Raw genomic sequence first — 14,470 nt, forward strand, 5'->3', positions numbered from 1 at the left:
GACAGAGTTCTGAATGCTAGGTGCTGGTGTCGCTCAGATTTGTTTAGGAAAGAATTAAAGACGGTTTATGTCATCTCTGAAAGCTGGGTGGAGGTTTGTGGCAAGTTCAAACCAGGGGAGGAGATGGATCCTGGCTCCTTTGAAGAAAAAGGGAAATCTGAGTTCTGACATGCCAGGGAGGAGGGTGGAGGAATTCCTGACATTTCCCAGCTGTGACTGAAAAAGAGCTCTTAACTCTGGTTAATACTGTTAAAATGTCTTGAGGACATGTCTAGGAGAGTGCCGGCATGTTTTCCAGGTGCACTTCTTGAAAATGTGGATCTATGTTCTGAGTGTGCCAAAGCTTTTGGTGGTTTGCATTTGTGCTAAACTGCGTTTTTATTCATTCCGTACGTTCTGTTTTAGGTTTATAATTTTCCATCTCCTCAGCTGTAAAAGTGTAATGGTTTGAGGTTTCTGGTGTTTTGTCTCTTCTTTAAATGATTCATTAAATATTGCTAGCATTATTGAGCTAATATTTAGCATATTGCTATTTTAACATGTGCTTTTAGTATTCAAGATTAAATTTATTTAGAAAATATTACGTTTGAAAAAAAACATTTCATTTTAACATTTCAGGATGTGAACAGTTCTTATTGTATTTAGCAAACATCTTCAACCCAATCTTGATGAGCCGACATTTAGGATCTTAATTATTTCTTTCCATTTACTCAAGATTAAATTCCTTTAGATCATATTAAAGCCTTGCTGAATCATTTAACTTTAGTATATCACAATGCGAACAGGCATAAAATAATTTTAGTTAAATTTTAAGAAACATCTTAAATCGATTGTTGCTAAGAAATTAACAAAAACAAAACAAAACGGTGGTCTCAAGAGGAAACAAGACAATTTTATCCTAGGCTGTATGATAGCCACTTGGACAATCACTAAGACTGGCTGAAGAAAATGTGGGGGCAGTAATCTAGGTACCCAGGAGCTGAGAGGACAGGATGATTACTACTTCCAGAGTCTTATTTTCTGCACTTGAACAACAGAATCAGCCTTACATTTTCAAACCAAAGATGCAGAGGAAAACATCATTGGCAACTTTTAAAGAATAGGAAAACAATGATCTTCAAATGTGGATCGTATTTTTTTACTACTTTTATACAGTGAAAAATAACTCGGAGTCACATTTCTCCTTTAATTCATTTTTTAAACTGCATTTATACCCTTGAGTTTACCAAGTCTTCACGACAGCAACTGAATGCTGTCTATATACCATACAATATGCTACAAAAAAACAAAAAACAAAAGCATAGTCTGCCCTACCATCACAAACGGATATGTGGAGTTTTATGAATTCTGCTTGGATTGAGTGCTTTGGTTAGGTGAGACTAAAATTGAGCTTTCCACTTGAAGTGGGTTTGATATGAAACAAAGAATGACCATCTGAAAACAAAACAGCTTATCCCACTGTTCAGTTTGGTGAAGCGTTCATAATACTGTGGCCTTGTTTCTCCTCCATGGGGAGTACATGTCATCATGAAATACTAGGACATATTGAATAATAATCTGGTGAACTCTACCACTAAGATAAAAAAGATTTGAGGTGTAAATATTAAAAATATTCTGCTAAATCAACAATAAAACTGTTCAATAAATTCATTCTATGTCATCTCAGTCCCTAAAGCTTAATATGTTAGGGTTATACTAAAGAATAAAGTGCAAAAGAGAGGACTCAGGACTCTGGCCTTTCTATAAGAGACTGTGTAATGAGGAATAGTCATAGTTAAATGTTTTGTGTCAGTAAATTTGTCTTCGTCTGGCTGCAAATTACTTCTGTTTAATTTCAGTCTTTATCCTGTGTTACGTTTTGTTTTGTCCCATCTTGTCCCTCCACTGTTCTCTAGATGAGTTCAAGTCATTCCTGAAGAGACTCCCGTCCACTCATTTTTTGCCCATCAGCAGTGTGCATCTTTTGTGGGGCAGCGACTGGGACCTGCAGGCCCGTTACAGACTCCTTCAGAGTTCCCTGGAGATCCAGCGGCTCAAAATCCAGCGCACCGCCCGCAAGCTATTCAGCCTCAGCATCCGCTGTCTTCACAATCCCAGCCACCAAATGCCAAGAGAGAGGTGAGCAAAAATAATATCCATGGGGATTTACTAAACCAAATACTTGGTGTTTATGTTGTTTGTTTATTTTTTTGTTTTTTTAAAGAAAATAATATTGCTGGAGATACTTATTTTTTGTATCTCGATATAGGACGGTAATCAAATATGCAATTTCTATTACATTTTTCTTCAGTGCTGTGCTTTTACTTTATATCAAATCTATTTAGTGCTGAGGCTTGCACATGCACAAAACGCTGTAGCTTACTCTTGTTATTTCACTTAGCAGTCTTAAAAGAAAATGTAGCTGTGGGAGTTTTCTTGTTAGGTCATTGCACACATCTGTCACCACGTACTGCAGTTGCAGCTTAAGAGCCTTGCTGCTGATGTGCCACAGTGTCAGCGCTGCAGGAACTTTCAGGAATTTCCCCAATCTGCTCTCACAAATCAAAAAACACAACTCAAAAAAAAAAGGAAAAACACAAAATGGGGAGTGCCAGATGAAATGCTAGCAAAAAAAAACTGTCCAGCATTAGTTATGTCACCATAAAAATGGGGAAAGAATATGTAAAATATTGATTTAAGTGGCCTGAAAATCAGCCATTGTCTTCTGTCCCTGACAGAAAAGATCACACCCACATTTGTGTGAGAGTTGGCATGGGGTCTGTTCTGAAGTGTTATCAAAGAACTGCAGTATGTGCTTCCTCTTCCGTGGAGTAAACATCGAGAGTGCCTGATGGCACAGGAAATAAGAGCAGCTTGTTTATTTGTTTGCCTGTGTGAAACAGCTTTGCATCAGATGGTGGATTTATTTGATTTCATCATGTATATTTTAGGTCTCATATATGTTCTGCAGGGGAGTTGCGGTTGTTGTGCACAATGCAATTTCCCCTCAAACTCAAACTCCCCATGTTCATTTTTCATTGTTCATTTTGGAACAGAGGTATTTGATCCTTTATGACTGTTTCAAAGATGCAATGCTAGAAAGCTGTATAAAAGCTTTTTCACCTGCTATGTGAGTTTAGCTTGGCAGTCAGTCATGCCATAAATCTTTAAAAATCAGCTCTCATCTTTACCTTTCTCTCTTACTGAAATAAAGTGCTCTTCTATTACCAATAAAGGCTCCAAGTCTCATGCCTTACCTCTGCGGCCTGTAACAGGTAGTTGTAAGCAAAGCTTATTCAGTACATATCAGCCCACATAGTGTCTTGTAAAGGTATGTTTACCCTTTAGACTTTTGTTTTATATTTTCATGTTACAACCATAATTTTTAGTCTATCTTTATGTGGCAGAGCAACAAATAAATGTGACGTGATAGGATAATGACAAAGTATCTCTGGAGGAGGAGCTAAGCTCCAAAGCTCAGGTGAGGGAGCCTGTTAACAAGACAAATATTATCCCTATACAATAGGAGAGTGGCACGGATTATTGTTGAAATAAATCTTTAGGATGTCCATAGGATTCTTTAGGAATGTTTTTGTGCAAGACGATCAGAGTTGAAGAGAAGATGGATAGAACTAAATGCACACCAATCCCAAAGAAAATCACTATGAAGTTGCAAAACACTTAAAACCAGAAATGGTCCTTCCAGACACACAGAAAAACCTGAAGGCCACTGTTGGAGCCTATTAAGTATTTACCAACTTACTTATTTGCTAAATGATGTTATTATTGATCCAAAATGATGCTAATGATTACAGATGGTAGATGAGCTATTATGTATTTATTTATTTTTTGCTTAGGGCCTCTTCCCAGTCAGGTCAACCTCCTGCTGTGATTAAGAAGAAAAGACAGCTGCTGTGCTTGGTCTGATTGTTTTGCAGTGAGTGACGACTGCAACAATTTTTGTATCACAAAATGACGTTTATATTTGAGTTTTGTATGAAGTCAACCTGGAGAATATTTCTGTTACTTTTATAAGTTGAACCAGAAACCTCTCTGCGAGTGCTATTTATTTTTAGTGTGTCGAGAACCTCCTCCTCAGAAACTACTCTGACATTCTTTTTTTTTTTTTTTGGAGCTAATTATGAGTAGCCATGACAGACACTCAAAAGGAAATAAGTATTTTCTCCATCATTGAACATAATAGAGACAGAATTACAGTTGACAAATGCAAAAAAAAAAGAAAAAAAAAAAAAGAAAAAGTAGTTTCTTTAAACATGTTTTGTGGCCTGAAGTTTTTGTCCATAAAGGCAATCATTACATTTGAAGGAAAAAGGGAAAAACTTACAAACCTTGGAACACCATCCATCTGTGAAGCACAGAAGGCGGCAGGATCATGAGATATCAACAAGTGGAAAGTTTTCTTAGCTATTACCATTATAAAGCCCAAATCTCAGTCTCATTCAAAATCTGTGGGCAGAGATGAGTGTGCATATGAAGACCTACAAACCTGCCTCTGTTACAACAGATCTGCCAGGAGACATACCAAAAGTGTCAGCAAACTATTGTTAGAAGTTTGTGGGAACACACAAATGTCAAGAAAATGAATATGAACCTCTAACATTGAAGAACATGATCAAAATAAATAATAAATAATCTTTAGTAAGACAGCTGACCTGATACACATTAGCTACATACGTCAGCAAAGAAGTAATTTGAAATCTTCCCATTTTTACATCTGACCCTTAAAAAGGACAGCAATGAAATCCTTGACATACTACAATTTAAAACTTTACTTGAATATGTACTGTGATGTTATGTTAATTGAGGATTTGAGATATCCTGCATTCCTACTGTAAGACTTTCCAACCTTTAAATAAAGACACTTCAGAGAGGCCTTTGATTACATCACCTACAAGACAGTCTCTGGAACAATACCTGTCTAATAAATACGCTAGGAATCGTGGACGTCCTCATGGGAACCATGCATGTAAAATTGACAGTTATACATTTGACCTCACTTTCATTCCCATTAACGTCTACAGCACTTCTACTGTACATATTGAAATTTTAAAAATGCACATGACAACACACTTAAACCCACCAAAGTGCTAATGGCTTGATGCTACTGAGATAAGAAGAGAACGTCAATGTCATTGTCTTGGTGGCAAATATAAGTATGTCATACACAAAGACATAAGAACCCAATGCTTTTTAGACGGTCTTGGGTTGCATTTGTGTAAGTGCTGCAATGTTCTGCAGAAGAAAATTAGATGAGGAAACGGAAAAGTAAAAGCTGCTGTTATGCCGTGTTGCCTAGGGAACATACTTAATAGTGTTTCAGTGCTTGGGGCATTGCATATTGAGCAAATAAAAAGCATATTCATACCTTAGTTAAAAATAGAAGTACTGTAATATGTAGTTGATCTTAATGAAACTTCAAAGAAGCAGGTTTTATTTAATTTTCTTGCACAGACATGTATTCTTACTAATGGGCCAAAAGATCACTCGGGTCCCTCGCAGCTCTTAGTTTAATTACAAAATGGATTCATGATAATAAAAGAGGAACTTTGTTGTTGTACTTATTTAGGCACAATGATACAGAGCAAACTAATCCAAAATTACAGCTTAGAATTTTGACTATTTGCTATCCCACTTTTAGAAAATTACAGCCAGTAAGTAAATATTTCACTTGATGTAAGGAAGGTAGAGTATTATTAGGTAGCTATAATAAAAACTACACATAGAAAGTTTACCATTGCTCTGGTCTGTGTTTCCATTCATTACAACCATCATAAATTCTTGTTGTGATCACTCACAGTGGAACCCCTAAATAGATTTACTAGTGCATTTTCTTTATTAGTAGCTTGCTTCAGGTACAACGAACGTAGGAATCTTCATGTAAATGATTAATAGTGACATATATGGAGTTGCATCATTCCGAGCCAAGTCATTTGCATCCAGTTTATATGCTCGGTTTAATTATTCATGTCCAGGGTCAAACCCCTTTTAATACCTCAGCCTCCATACAACAAAAGAGTTATAAATTCTACTTAACATGGCACATATCATAAGTCCTTTGTAGGTAGGTTTTCAGTAAACATATCTTAGATAAATTGTTTTTTTTTTTTTTTATTAAATGAATGTAAGATACCTTCTCTTATTATCACTATAGAGCCATTTATCATTTTTGTTTTCATGCCCACTTATTCATGACAGTGTTTTGGGGAAGAATTAGAAAAGAGCCATTCTTTTGGATGAAAGGTACCTAACAAATGGATGATCTCTGGATGCTTTATTTTTGGTATGTCACAGAACTCACTGAAAATGCTTTTCTAATCAAGGAAAAGCATTTCTAGAAATTCCAATCATAGGAAAGAGCATTTTTATGTCTAGAAATGCTAGTCACTCATAGAGCCACATTCAACCAATCGATCTGTCAAATGTGCATGGATTCATACACTCATTTGGAGATCAATAGGCAACCCCAAGTTTCCTTCCTATCTGCCAAGGGGCACATCGTCATGTGGCAGGAGGAATCAAACCAATAGCTTTGAGACTGCAAGACGATAGTGCTAAGACCTTCCTGCTGGCTCTGATTGGTTGTTTCTGACCGAGCGGTGTATTTTTGCAGATGGCTGTAGGATCACATGGAGGAGGCAGAGGAACTTGATTATTTTTTTTTTTCACAGATCATCTGTCTCATATCATGCTGTCAGTAAATAGTGATAGTTTTAACAGATATTTAAAGATGTGTTTATAAAACTCACATACTGCAGCTCTAAACTTTCTCCTTGAAGTTCTTGGTGATTCAATAATTGAATAATTTGACTCGTGAAGTCTCTATTAAAGCAAGCCAATGCTGTTACCATGTGTTTTCTGAAAGTCAGCCATGATTAAGACGAGAGGGAGGATGTCAAGCACCATTCCCTTTTAAAGCAAACGTTCTGTTCTAATCCAATCAGAATGACAGATTGATAACAGCTGCCGTGTCCTCATTAACACTCTTCCTGAGCTCATAGATATAATTATAGTATTTCGGTTTGTCGTAGGGCCAAAAGGAATAGCAAAGATTTTTTTTTTTTGATTGCATTTCTTTTTCATCAGATCACTTTTCACTCTTTATAACAACTTAGCATCAATCAAAACATCCACTACAAAAATGGACACAGAAAGGTTTGTGTCAAACAAGATTTCTGTCCTGTCAGTCTAACAATTTTTGCTCAAACCATTAGTTTATTATTATTATTATTATTATTTATTATTATTATTATTTGCTTGCTTAAACACTGGCCATTAACAATCATTTTGCACATCTATATGTAATAAAGGTAATAAAATAATAACATACCATTAATGTCATAAAGTAAAGCCTAAAGATTATATAATAACCATTGGCTGGGTTATTATAATAATGGTGTGGCATAAAAATAATGTATTAACTATATTTTCCATAGATGAAATTACTGACTAGCATATCTCCCAAAGCCCCAATATTTAAAATAAAGATTCTGTTGAATAACTTCTCATGTCAGCACTCACCCTTGATGAATTAACAGGAAGATTAAGATAGCCATATTTGATTTAAAAAAAAAATAAATAAAAAATTTAAAAAAGCTAAAAATCTTCTATTTCCAAGTTATGCAGTCCTGTTTCTGAGGTGTGTCATTATTGGTGATGGTTTAATATTTTTATTTCTATACCAGTAGTGTATTTACTAGTGAACAATGTATTACCATATAACATGATGGATAAAATGTGACTTTCTTATTGCCACATAATAATATCTCTGATGCATTGTTGTTTAATTAGCTTTGTTACTATAAAAGAATTATTCTCCTGGCATGTATCACATTATCAGCCACTATTACATTATTGGCTGCTATACACCCTGCTACATTTTCATGCTTTAATGTATCTTAAATAATACGTACATTTGAGCTGAGAGTGAGTATAAATATTGTTGACATAATAGTCCGTGGTGTGTGATTTATACACTTGGATGTAGGCTTAATCAATTGTAGAACTTGGCAAAGAACAGAACATTTATAAGTTGACATTTTATTGACAGAAGAAAAAGATGTAAGACAAGGTTTGCCAAAAGTGTTAATGCCTTTAGAAAAATAGATACTCATATAGAGAAACACAAGCAAAAGGACAGAACTGATTAAAGATTGAATTGTATCTCTGATCCTATGTGAAGGAAATGACGGTAAACAAAGGTGAGCTAACAGCTCGCCAGTGGTACGGCCCAGACACCAAGAAACTAATGAAGAATTATCCCAAAGCTTTTTTAAGTTTAAAAAAAAACAAACACACAATCCTAACTGGAAGTCATTATTTTTTCCAGTGTTTGAACTCTAAAAGAAATAAATCTAAATAGATCATGCCAACATCAAGAACATGTTGAATATGTTGACATTGCTGGAGATCAATAATTAATTTGTCTTCGCATTTCATTAAGTTCTTTTCTTTTTGATAAAAACAACCATTGTTGTCAGTGTATTTCACTTGACAAGAGATGTTCAAGAAATTAAAGCACATTTTGAACACTTTTGAAAAAATAATGCATTTTCTCTAATTAACATCTATAAAGGTTTTTCTGATTGCCTTGAAGAAAACATAATACCTAACACTTGTCCAATTCTCAGTCTGCAGTAAGAAAATAAGAACCAGAGGAAGGATTTTCATTTGCCTTTCAGTTTGATCAAAAAACGCCAAAAAGCAATATGTGGTTCTGTGTACTTTTAAATGAAGCTATATTTTAGACTTTGCTTTTACTTGCCCTGTTCAGAATGCAGTGTCAAATGTCAGAGTTATTATACAAAACTTCAATAATATATAAACTAACCTTCACTTGCCAGCTTCTCTGAGAAATCAGAAGTCACCTCCTCTAGTCAGAAAAGAAGCTACAGCACTGTCAAGATGACAAGGCTAGATGCCTTGAGGGAAAGAATACACTAGATAAGAATAGCAATTAATGCTTCCTATCATAATGCAATTCTTTTCCCTTGAGGGACATCATATTTTTTTCTTCCAAACTTTATGCTGAGTGTTTTATATAGAGAGCAGCCGTTGCATAAAAACAAAACAACCAAAAAAAAGACACGCATATCTGACCTAATCAAAATTCTACTCGCTGCTCATGGTTTTGTTCTTTTTCTTTTCCTTCTCTCACTCCAGATCTGTGATGCAGTGGCTCAACAGGGTTCAGTCCTTCCTGTACTGCAATGAGAACGGGTTCTGGGGGACCTTCCTGGAGAGCCAAAAGGCATGTGTGTGCCACACAGGTGCAACTTTGTGTCAGCGACCCATCCCGTGTGTCATAGGCGGCAACAACAGCTGTGCCATGTGCAGCCTGGCCAACATCTCACAATGTGGCTCCTGCAACAAAGGCTACAAGCTGTACCGCGGCCGCTGCGAGCCGCAGAATGTGGACTCAGAACGCAGCGAGCAGTTCATCAGTTTTGAAACCGATCTGGACTTTCAGGACCTGGAGCTGAAATACTTGCTGCAGAAAATGGATTCACGGTTGTACATACACACCACTTTCATCAGCAATGAGATCCGGCTGGAGACATTCTTCGACCCGCGATGGCGCAAGCGTATGTCCCTGACTCTGAAAAGTAACAAAAATCGGATGGACTACCTCCACATGATCATCGGTTTGTCAATGAAGATCTGTCAGATGCGAAACAGCAGCATTGATCCCATGTTCTTTGTTTATGTTAACCCATTCAGTGGCAGCCACTCAGAAGGCTGGAGCATGCCCTTTGGTGAACACGGTTACCCACGGTGGGAAAAGGTGCGACTGCAGAACTCGCAGTGCTTCAACTGGACCCTCCTGCTCGGTAACAGGTGGAAGACCTTCTTTGAGACTGTGCACATTTACCTGCGCAGCCGTGCTAAGGTTCCGACTGGCCTCCGTAACGACACGGGACAGGGTCCGGTGGATCTCGCGGACCCCAACAAGCGGCAGATCTACATAAAGATCTCCGATATCCAGGTGTTTGGTTACAGCCTGCGGTTTAACGCCGACCTGCTGCGTAGCGCCGTGCAGCAGGTTAACCAGTCATATACACAAGGAACTCAGTTCTACTCGTCCTCATCTGTGATGCTACTGCTGCTGGACATTAGGGATCGGATTAACCGCCTAGCCCCCCCTTCTGCACCCGGCAAACCACAGCTGGACCTTTTCTCTTGTATGCTGAAGCATAGGCTGAAGCTCAACAACAGCGAGATGATTCGAGTGAACCATGCCTTGGACATGTACAGCACAGAAATACTCAAACAATCAGACCACCTGACTGCAAAACTTTGTTGAGTAAAAACATTAATGTTAAGGACGGTAAGCAACAGAGAAACACCCAACTAATTAACTACAAGGAGATGTTAGTCTTATTTTTTTCTCTTTTCTTTTTTGACCTTTTCTGCCTTTTGATGTAATATTAACTTTGTAAGTATAATTCTTAAAAAAAGTGAAAGAGGCAGTGATGAAAAGCTTTTCTGGCAGATAAAAAAAAAATGAAAAAAGATCAATGGAAACACTGTATGGACTGTATCATATTTGTCCCAGCATGTCTGTAATTCCCTTAAAGAACCTTAAAAAGAGAAAGTGGAGAAAAAAAAAACAAGTATATATATGTACTGGATGAAAAGGAGGCCTTGATTATAACATAAGGGATCAAAGGTTGCATCTGATACTGCCATTCTTTCTTGAGGAAAAAAAAAGATGACATTTTTAAAGGTACAGAAAACACAATGGCAGACCAGATTTCAGTTTATTTCACCTACTGGGCAAAGTATTTCAAACATAACAGACAGTTTAGTATTAAAATGTTTATACATTGTAAGGAATTTAAAGCTCTAGCGAGTAAGTAGTCATCACATTTCTTACGTTTCAGAACCCACAGTGAATCTGCATTGCTTTTAGAAAGGTATTTAACACTGTCATTGTTCTGATACACGAGGCACACAGCAGGGCAGTAATGGATAGTCATGTTGAAAACAAAAGCCAGCTGTTTATATATACATATGTGGGGGTGAATGTGTGCGAGTGTGTCTGTAAACCTCTTTTATTTTATTTTGTTGGGGGGGGGGCTTAATGCTTAACGCTGTTTAATTGAATGTGTCACTTGAGACTGACCCAAGTCTCTGCTGAATCTTGCATTTTGAGCGCTTTTCTCCCCCACCGTGTATGAAATTCCAGCTGTGTTTTTTTGTTGGGTTTTATTTTTTATTTTTTTTTATTTTTATTTTTTCACAAGGCAGTATACCTCCTGGTGCGTGAATGCAATATTGTGGTCTGAAGATTATAACAATCAATGCTATTTTGTACAGCTTTGCAAAATGTACATGTTGTGACTGCTGATCTGTGGAGCTTTTCAGCACTGAGAGCAAAATGTAAACATTCATCATTCAGCCACATTTGCAAGACAACCTAAAGCCATACACTTCCCTGAGGTAGACATACAGTAAGTCATGAAGTTCACCCTGTACCTGTTCCATTTATATGTCTTTGTTCAACTCTCTCAGAAGATTTCAGACAAGAGCACAGCAAAAATGAAAATGACGAGTGGAGACATAACATGTTGAGTGAAATTGTGTCGTTAAAGCCATTGAACTTGTATTTTGTGCTGCAGGAAAAAAAGAAGAAAATCTTATATTAAAGCTTATAATACCTTTTGAAAGTGTTACTCTGTAAGCTTTTTATGACCACATGTAAAAAATTTCTCTCTTTTTTTTTGTTTTGAGCTAAGACGTTTGACATTTTCTGCATGTTGCTGGAGGTATAAAAAGAACTGCAACTGTGTTCAACACACTCAGTCTTAAACATAAAACACTACCTATGTATTTGATTGTCACATTTTATTTTGGTAATCCAATACTGAAACACAACGATGTGATTGATATCTGCAAGTGGACTCATTCACTAAATGTTCACTGCAAAAACAAACATGGTTTGTTGTGCAAATCCAATATTTTCTTTTACAAAGTGTCACATAAAAAAATATATTATATATTGCTGTCCCCTGAAACACAAATTAGCTTATGGAGTAAAATGTGTCAGCTTTAAAAAAAAAAAAAAAAACTACTCATATTTTAAGAAAAGAAATCATTTCTTTTTTTTTTTTGGTAAACCCTATATATTTTTTTGTTGTGTCGTTAATTTAATGTCTGTTAATATCATGTTGTGTACTTTTTGTGCTGTATTTTCTTGTGTTCTTTACCAATAACTGCTGTTATTGTTGTGAGACAAATTTGGAGGAAACATTTCAAGACATAGATGTGCAAATCATCCTGTGTTGTGAAGGACTTGACGCAAGCAACAATGAAATTGGAATCACAAAAGCATTTAATAAAATTGGTTTTGGGAGCTCCAATTTCAGTCGATTTCAATGCATTCAGCAACACAAAGCCAGCTTTTTCTTGATCTATCTGGACGAGCTTCCAGAATTAATGTAATGCAGTCATTTGTGGTTTGGTGTCATCATAATTTCACTTTTTTTTTCGTTATTTATTCAATAGTCTTTGGTTTTTGTTTTCCCTGCTGTCTGTCTGTCTTTAAGCCCTTTTACTACTTTAGATCAAGAATTGCTTGGTAATTGTTAGGCAACAAATCTCAACATAATTAATTTTCTTGAAAAGATGAGAGTAAGGATTTGTTCCTTCATATTAGCAATCAGTAACCTGGATTATCTCATTCAGAAAGCTATTAGCTAAAGTTTAAGACAATACTTCTTAGTTCTAAAAATGTTTAGCTTATTATTGGCTCCTTTTTGGACACTGCCAGTCTTTCTCATTTTTTTGCAAGCCAGTGGAAAAGAAACGCTGTGTCTCAGTTGATATATTTTCATGTTACACCTGCTTTCTTGAGCGCATTAGTGACTTTACACATACACACACACACACACAAAAAGAAGGTTTGCGGCATCTCTTGAATAAACTCCCTGGAGCGTAAATAGCTTAGTATAATCACCACTGATTGTTGGTTACTTGGTTATGTAAAGAAACAACCATAACAATGCTGCTACAATGCCATACATTGAAAGTACATGTGTTGTGGTATTACTTGGTGCTTATGCATGTTAAGCTATTGTCTCCATTGTAGTTTTACTGTAGATGTATGTTCAAAGGCTCAACATCTCTGCAAAATGCTGTAACCAGTGCGGCAATCATGGTCGAACATTGCATTTCACTTCCTCCGCGCCCCTGGCTTTAAAACCTACTAATTCTGACATAAAAAAAAAGCTAAATTGTGAAATTGCACTCACTGTATAAAGCAATGAAAAGGTAAAGATGATCCATTTACACAGAAGTATCAACACTGAGACACAGTAAAAAGTAAAACAAGCAGACTAATTGGCCACAAAAATGCATCCCGCATTTATTAAGTATTCAGTATTGGACTATCCAAATAAACTGTTACAAAATTATTATTTATTTATTTTTTTGTTATTATTAAGTGCCTGTTATCGATCCCTTTAATATGGTTAGAGTTGAAAAACGTACATTTAACAAAAAAAAAAAAAAGAATGAGCATAATTTAGTTTCATTATTAGGACCATAAATGTAGGTCAAATATATTGGTTTCAACTTCTCCAGAAGACTAAACCTTAAGAGGAGGCTTGTGCATGAGGTGGCGGGGGATTGATTACAAGACCAAGCCAACAGATATCTCAAAGGGATGGTTCATATTTTTGTCCCCTGTTGTACAATGTATGTGTAAATAGGATCTCTATCACAGTAACGACGCTGTGTTACAGTAACACTATGATGAATTATCAATACTAAAAGGAAATACAAGGATTATTTCAAAAAAATGCCCTCCAAGTACATTAGCACAAAATACAGGGCAGCCATGTCTTATATACCTGATTAGACTCATGACCATCTATGACTGTTTTGTATGATAAACAAACTGTATACTGCAATTTAGTTTAAGCCACTTGCAAGGTCCATAAGACAAGCACATTTACTTGTATGGCATTTTGCTACCACAGTGTTGCTTATTGTACATGTATCCATGATTATGTCTGAGCATTTTTACACCTAATAACTTGCCTATGTAATTATTTTGCCTTTTTGTTGGGATTATTATATCAGCTAATTTTAAATGAATGTTTCATATAATAATCTATTTCTCATTAAAATGTTATATTTAATAAGAAGTGAAAGGCTTGTTTGTACAGTTTCCTTTTGTAGAATCTACTGGCGTTTAGTACATAAGGTATTATACATTTAAGACATTTATTTAAAAAATAAAATAAAATAAAAAAATCACCTACTATTATTGTGGCGGCAAGGTCAGTAAGAGCAAAATCCATTCTCTGACCACAACGTTTTCTTCTGTTGAATAATTAACATGCTTTTACTTTATGTTTTTGTTTAATTTGTCAAGTTAAAAATAGTCTCTTCAATCTGACATGTTTCTCCAAAAAGGTTAGTTCTTCTTCTCCATAACTCACACATCTGTCATTATTGGAGATGATGG

General features: G+C 36.0%; 1 protein-coding gene across 1 annotated transcript in view; it reads left to right on the top strand.

The window, feature by feature from the left end:
• The window catches only part of brinp1 (BMP/retinoic acid inducible neural specific 1), a 62,309-nt gene extending 48,797 nt beyond the window's left edge, over positions 1–13,512 (top strand). Inside the window, exons 6-7 of the mRNA XM_088010924.1 lie at positions 1,896–2,118; positions 9,160–13,512. Coding sequence (XP_087867050.1) covers positions 1,896–2,118; positions 9,160–10,300 — 1,364 coding nt within the window. The 3' untranslated portion in view covers positions 10,301–13,512. The remainder of the gene's footprint in view (positions 1–1,895; positions 2,119–9,159) is intronic.
• Positions 13,513–14,470: the final 958 nt, after the last annotated feature.

The sequence above is a fragment of the Poecilia mexicana genome, unplaced genomic scaffold (assembly GCF_051168715.1).
Source record: "Poecilia mexicana isolate PSO_F unplaced genomic scaffold, ASM5116871v1 scaffold_12, whole genome shotgun sequence".
NCBI lineage: Eukaryota > Metazoa > Chordata > Actinopteri > Cyprinodontiformes > Poeciliidae > Poecilia > Poecilia mexicana.